Genomic DNA, 7,664 nt, shown 5'->3' with positions numbered 1-7,664 from the left:
TATTATGAACGTTATGATCATTTCTTGTAATATAACAACATATTGTTAGGAATGAAGATGGTAAAATTTATGAATTTGAAAATTTTTGCTTCTGGATGAAACGACAGTTTTAAGAACCTAATTACCCAGAAAATGTGCAGCGTGTATAAGAAAGATGTATTTGGATGTTCTAATTAGATTCAAATGAAAATTTCCTTTTTGGTGATGTATGCGATGACATCATTGTGGCGAGAGTGGGCGGAGCCAAGCCTTCACCAAATTTATTCTTATTCACTTATTTTATTCTTTTGGAAATTAGAGTTAGATTCACAAAACGCGCTGAAATATTCACACATTTCTGAGGAGATTTAAAATTTTGTGATTACAGTTCAAGATGCAGTTTCTCAAATTTATCGTTCAAATTTTGATCGACGGGACCGAAAATTGAAAAATTAGCCTGTAGTGTTTCGCCTTAAACTCACAATAATCCAGTTACCATCATCTTTTTTATCAATATCACGAATGAACAGCGACTCCGACGTCTGTTTAAAACACTTACGGTCGTGTGCAAAAGTGTGTGCACCCCAAAGTTTTACACTTTTTTTCATTTAAAACTCACTTCTGCTCACTTTAACACACACTTACTGTTCATTTGCTTAAACTTAACAAATAAGGCATCACCTGTGGCCTGTGCAAAAGTTATGGCACCCTCCGCATGTCATTTTTGTTTTTTTTTTCCAAGCGAATAAACAGACATTTCACACTAAACCTGCCGCATTTAAACTCACTTTCACTGACAGGATCAACAGAACATGTAAAAATGGACCCACGAAACTTCGGCACACGGCCGTAAAACACGTTATCACTTCCTGTTCTGTTCTCCGAGACGTCCGAGAAGCTCCGGAGGGTCGTAAAAAAAGTCCCGCGTTCCTGAACGCAGCATAAAAACCACCACAAATTCCTAAAGCTATTTAAATATATTTACATATTTTCATTTTTGGTGCCATTTTTAACGAACGGAGCAGCTTCATCAACCAGAGAACCTCAAACCCTCACACACACACACACAGCCAGCCGATACAGTCTGAGAACCGGTGTGTGTGTGTGATCTGAAGCACTAACGGGACGAGAATAGCATTTAAAGGGAGGAGAAGCGCACGGCGCCCCCTGCTGGTCACCTTCAGAGCTCACAGCTCAGAGGAGGAGCCCAGCGTGTCTGACAGTAACGAAATACTTTACCGGCATTTCTCCGAAAAACGAGCCGCAAACGCAGCTAACGTCGCTGTCGCTCATCACGCGGACTAGTCTCGTAACTAAGACGCGTCTGGGGCCACCTGTTAATCTCGTGGTCCTCTAAACCTCTTAGCCCCGCCCCCAAATCCCTGCAGTCCGACTCCTTTAATGTCCAGAGGACGATCGTCAACACAAGCCACACAAGCTAGCTAGCGCAATGCTAGCGTTAGCTGACAGCACTGGTTTTTCTGTGGGGTCTTTTCAGCTGTGCTAACTCGCGCTACATGCATGTGCTAACGACAGGCTTACTGTCCGCCTGACAGTGTTGACGAGTGCACCGGCGCCCCCTACTGTGAGCTGGAGATCTAGAAATTTCACTCAGTCAGTTTGTTCCCACGTTTTTTTTTCAAATTTCTCAAATTTCTCATCAGGGGTTGCCAGATTGGGCAGTTTTCTACCAAAATCTTAACAGCCCAAATTTCAACTCCCCACCAGAACACTTTTTACTGGGGGGTTGAAATGTGGGCTGTTAAGATGTTGGTAGAGTTTTAGAATGTAATCGTGTGTAAAACTAAACTGCTGCACTGTTCAGTAAAGCAGCGGAAACTTGTCAGTCATCAGAACTTTGATTGACACTTCGCTCCGCCCGTCAGCATCGTTGTCAGTGTCAGATAGAAGGTGTGGCCTGGTTTGTCCAGTTCGCTCAGCATTACTGACTTTTACTTACATTATATTTATTACTTTTAATACTTTTTTGGGCGTTTTTCAATCATTTAAAAAAAGTATATATATATTTTTGCTAAATCAATCTGGCAACCCCAATCACGTCCCTCCCTGGATGTCTTTAATTCACTAATCAGAGAGATTGATTATTGATTATTGATTATCATATTCGGAGCTGCTGCTTGTACAGTCGTAAAATGCCGTTTCACAGGAAGTTGTCCAGCTGTTGGGTGATGTTTAGGTCCCATCCACTCGTGTCTGGACATGTATGTAGCTGTTCTCTGTGTTTTGGCCTCCAGTTCACACCAACACGGCGTTTCATGGCTGAAGGTGGTTTTGAATGATGGTCGTAATGTCCTGAATGTGGGCGAGACGGGAGAGGCAGCGCTGCAGACGGTGGAGTCTGAGAGGCCGTTAAATACTCTACACGCTTTTATTACCGACCAGAGAAACTGGCATCGAGTTTGGACAGAAACTCCTTCTGTATCCGGACACAAAACTCCTTCCGGAGTGCAGATATTCCGTATTTTGGGATTGTGACGTCACAGCGTGCCCTGATGGCGTTTTTGTGTTTTTACGTGGACAGGATTTTTCCAAAAGCCCCGTTTAAAAAATACCCCCGTACGCGTGGACCGGGCCTAAAACATCGGAGGACCTGCTTCTGCGTGATTCCCAGTAGAATCCTCCTCTGTTTTGTTGACTGTGGTGTAACTTTAAGCAGCGACTGCACTTCTTTACTTCATCGTGAGTCGGGATAAATCAACATTAATGAATCTAAATTAATATAAATGAATCTAAATAATATAAATGAATATGAATGAACCCCCTTTCTGTTCAGACTTTGTGTTAGCAGCATGCTAACACGGCACCATCACTACAGTTTCGCACTTCTGTGCAACATACATATTTTAATGTTCTTCTTTGGTCGTTTGACATCTCATTTAATGAAGTATTATCGCCCCCTACTGGCCTGACTTGCTCATGCGAGCGTCATTTTTGCGTTATTGTGTGGACAGACAAATTTCCAGACATGCTGTTGGTGCTCAGACTGAATAACGCTGTCCGATGCGTGTGGGCGTGGCCTAAATCGATTATCAAAAACGTCCGCAACGGAGAAACAGATGGAAGTTCTGAACATCTCCAGCAGAGGGCGCGGCGCTGCGCTTCTCCTCCCCGCTAGACTTTATTATGCGTTTTGTGCAGTAATCGTGTGTAAGACACAGTAACAGGATTGTTTTTCAATGTTTAAACTCTTTACCATTCTCTTTTTAAAGAAAAAAACTGATTTTGCTTTTAAAGCCGTTGTTGTTTTGTTGTTTTTGCGTCTGTAATTGTTTTTGTCCTGTTTCTGTTTCTCAGTGTTTTAAAACTTTTTAATCCTCATGGTTTTAAAAGAATAATAAAAAAAAGAACCACACAAACCTCAGGAAAAGGCGCGTGGCGCCGCAGGAACCCGACAGAAAGACTTTTATACTCCCGTCCCGAGTCTTTTTCAGCGCTGCGCTGTGTTTTTATCTTTAATATCTGTGCACATAAAGCTTTCAGTGGTATTTCTATAGAGGTGGAGTCTGAAGGTGCAGGAGAGCAGAGGGACTTTTACGTTATAAAGGTGGTGGAGGAGAGCGGAGGGACTTTTACGTTGTAAAGGTGGTGGAGGAGAGCGGAGGGACTTTTACGTTGTAAAGCTGGAGAGGAGGGAAGGATGTGAGCTGTTTGTTCTATATTTATGTATCTGCTCCTCTGTTGGGCTGTTTTTATTGACTGATATATATTCTGTACTCTGTTACTAAAGCTCTTCACTTATCAGCCGTCTCATTTACCCAGCATGCCTTGAGTGTAAAACTGCATGGAGCTGCATTAAAGTCCAAATAATGACCAACACGTCTCACTGAGTCTCAGTAACCAGCAGCGTTATTAATGTAATATACTGTATTCACTGTGATCAGCATTACATACAGAGTATTCTATATATTACATTATATGGTCAGTTTATTATGCAGTATTATGTGTGGAGTATTTACTATATCATATGATATATGTATCTTACATTAAACGGAGTAATATCACATTAGGCCTGTATATTATTACATTAAACGGAGTAATATCACATTAGGCCTGTATATTATTACATTAAACGGAGTAATATCACATTAGGCCTGTATATTATTACATTAGACGGCGTAATATCACATTAGACCCTGTATATTATTACATTAAACGGAGTAATATCACATTAGGCCTGTATATTATAACATTAAACGGAGTAATATCACATTAGGCCTGTATATTATAACATTAAACGGAGTAATATCACATTAGGCCTGTATATTATTACATTAAACGGAGTAATATCACATTAGACCTGTATATTATTACATTAAACGGAGTAATATCACATTAGGCCTGTATATTATTACATTAAACGGAGTAATATCACATTAGACCCTGTATATTATTACATTAAACGGAGTAATATTACATTAGGCCTGTATATTATTACATTAAACGGAGTAATATCACATTAGACCCTGTATATTATTACATTAAACGGAGTAATATCACATTAGGCCTGTATATTATTACATTAAACGGAGTAATATCACATTAGGCCCTGTATATTATTACATTAAATGGAGTAATATCACATTAGGCCTGTATATTATTACATTAAACGGAGTAATATTACATTAGGCCTGTATATTATAACATTAAATGGGGTAATATCACATTAGGCCTGTATATTATTACATTAGACGGCATAATATTACATTAGGCCTGTATATTATTACATTAAACGGCGTAATATTACATTAGACCCTGTATATTATTACATTAAACGGTGTAATATTACATTAGGCCTGTATATTATTACATTAAACGGCGTAATATTACATTAGACCCTGTATATTATTACATTAGACGGCGTAACATCACATTAGACCCTGTATATAATCATATTATACAGCATATTCAGTATATTATGATATGAGTCTGTAATAATATAGACTTACATTCAGGTTTTATAAACAGGTTTGGTGATTTTAGAGTAAGAATAAGGATAATAAGCTGCAGTTCTCGGAGTCGCCGCTGGTGTCGCTGTGTATAAACCTGCACACGGAACAGCGGTTCAAAACAAAGCAGTTCTGTAAGTGACTGAAACTTTAATAACGTTATAAGTTTTAATTTCAGGTTTAATCTGTAGTCTGTAGGCGCGGATTAATCCAGATCGGTCTAAACTAAGAGTTTATCCCGTCAGGTCGGTGTTGTGCAGGTTGTGTGGAAGTGGGTGAAAGGTGACTGAGATCGAATATAAATATTACCGTTAATAATTGTGTGCATTAATTAATAAAGTCAGGTTTAATCTCGACGCAGATTATACATATTAACGCATAAGTGCCGCGTGTCGATCTGTTGGTTACATTCGTGTTCGCTACGAAGCTGAATTTGGCTTCTTATTCGAACTCTCCGTTCCACCTTAAATGGGGCTGCAGTTAGAGCGGTAGCCTGAAACGCCGGAGTGCGGCTGCTGCACCATTTAAGGTGGAACGGAGAGTTAGAAAAACAACATGCAGAAAAGGACGCGTTTTTCGAGGAGGTTAGTAGGTAGAACAGATTTAGGGTGAAGGAAACGAAATTAACTCTATAAATAATTAATAATCAATAAATATTAAATAATCGCGCGCATTAAAGCCGACACGGACTTCGCCAGTGCGGCGACTCCGTATCCAAGTGACTGAGTTTGAAGGGGAATCCCACCCGTTTTCCAAAATTCTCTGCATTTTTAAACGTTTGAGATGGAAACAGAGCGGTTCAGAGTGGTTTGGTGTGAAACGCTCTGTTCTAGATAAACTTGCTGAGTCAGAACTGTTCACAGTGGTGGTGATAGGAACCAGACGTCCACCTCTAAAAGCTCCCTCACAGAAAGTTCCTACAGTAAATGGTTATGAATTCACTGCCTGATGACTGAGACACTGTTTTATGATGGTTTAGAGAAGATTTTGGTTCTAAAACGTATTTTAATATCTTTTAATGGTGGAAAGATATATGCAGGGTCAAGAAGGTCAGGAGGAACCAGAGTAGGTCCAGAAGGTCAGGAGGAACCAGAGCAGGTCCACAAGGTCAGGAGGAGCCAGAGTAGGTCCAGAAGGTCAGGAGGAACCAGAGTAGTTCCACAAGGTCAGTAGGAACCAGAGCAGGTGCAGAAGGTCAGGAGGAACCAGAGCAGGTGCAGAAGGTCAGCAGGAACCAGTGCAGGTGCAGAAGGTCAGGAGGAATCAGAACAGACCCAGAGGGTCAGAAGGAACCAGAGTAAGTCCAGAAGGTCAGGAGGAACCAGAACAGGTCCACTAGGTCAGCAGGTGCAGAGGTTCCACAAGGTGTAAATGTGTCCCTGTGCGTGGGTGCAGGTCTCTTTTCCAGGTCCGGTGATGATTCTTGAGGTGTGTTTACGTGGGAACCGGCAGGTTCTGCGCACATTCGCTTGGCAGCTGGTCCGGAGCAGCTCGTCCAGCGCCTCGATCAGGCGGACCGAGCCGGAGGATCACGCGCTCGCCGAGACGCAAGCTCTCCCTCTGTTCTCCCGTGCCGCCATCGGGAGCTTCTTCCAGGAGCAGCCTCTGCTCAGGAACCCCTTTACCCAGGATGCACTGCTGCGGGCGTACCTGCGCAGACACCTGCCGCTACAGGTAAAACGTACGAGCGCAACATAAAGAACAAACACAGTTTTTATTACATCATCTCACTGAATACGTCACTGTAGATCTGCATTCCATTACTGTACGCAGTGCACTGTAGCGATTGTTGGGTCACTTACACAGCCACGTTAGCTAGTACTCAGGGTTCCTTTACAATACAACAGTTAAAGTGAGGGTCAGCTACTTTAACAGCCACGTTAGCTAGTACTCAGGGTTCCTTTACAATAGACAGTTAAGTGAGGGTCTGAGGGTCAGCTACTTCCATGACCATGTTAGCTAGTACTCAGGGTTCCTTTACAATAGAACAGTTAAAGTGAGGGTCAGCTACTTTAACAGCCACGTTAGCTAGTACTCAGGGTTCCTTTACAATAGAACAGTTAAAGTGAGGGTCAGCTACTTCCATGACCATGTTAGCTAGTACTCAGGGTTCCTTCACAATAGAATGATTAAGGTTAGATTTACGGTTAGTTACTTACCCAACCAGGTTAGCTAGTACTCAGGGTTCCTTTACAATAGAACAGTTAAAGTGAGGGTCAGCTACTTTAACAGCCACGTTAGCTAGTACTCAGGGTTCCTTTACAATAGAACAGTTAAAGTGAGGGTCAGCTACTTCCATGACCATGTTAGCTAGTACTCAGGGTTCCTTTACAATAGAACAGTTAAAGTGAGGGTCAGCTACTTTAACAGCCACGTTAGCTAGTACTCAGGGTTCCTTTACAATAGAACAGTTAAAGTGAGGGTCAGCTACTTCCATGACCATGTTAGCTAGTACTCAGGGTTCCTTCACAATAGAATGATTAAGGTTAGATTTACGGTTAGTTACTTACCCAACCAGGTTAGCTAGTACTCAGGGTTCCTTTACAATAGAACAGTTAAAGTGAGGGTCAGCTACTTCCATGACCATGTTAGCTAGTACTCAGGGTTCCTTTACAATAGAACAGTTAAAGTGAGGGTCAGCTACTTTAACAGCCACGTTAGCTAGTACTCAGGGTTCCTTCACAGTGGAACAGTTAAGGCTTTGGTTAGCCACTTACC

The 7,664-nt window shown here is 41.7% G+C and overlaps 1 protein-coding gene across 2 annotated transcripts in view; it reads left to right on the top strand.

Annotated features, from left to right (window-relative positions):
• Window positions 1-5,011: 5,011 nt before the first annotated feature.
• Window positions 5,012-7,664, top strand: part of LOC118804036 (acyl-CoA dehydrogenase family member 11-like) — a 25,730-nt gene continuing 23,077 nt past the window's right edge. The window contains exons 1-2 of one of the 2 annotated variants that reach the window (XM_036564643.1): window positions 5,012-5,080; window positions 6,342-6,620. In XM_036564643.1, the coding sequence (XP_036420536.1) occupies window positions 6,363-6,620 (258 nt within the window). In that variant the 5' untranslated portion in view covers window positions 5,012-5,080; window positions 6,342-6,362. Of the gene's footprint in view, window positions 5,081-5,965; window positions 6,244-6,341; window positions 6,621-7,664 lie in introns of those variants that run through there. The other variant, XM_036564644.1, reaches the window with a different exon arrangement.

Source organism: Colossoma macropomum, unplaced genomic scaffold (genome assembly GCF_904425465.1).
Source record: "Colossoma macropomum unplaced genomic scaffold, Colossoma_macropomum, whole genome shotgun sequence".
NCBI lineage: Eukaryota > Metazoa > Chordata > Actinopteri > Characiformes > Serrasalmidae > Colossoma > Colossoma macropomum.
This window is presented reverse-complemented; position numbering and strand designations above follow the sequence as displayed.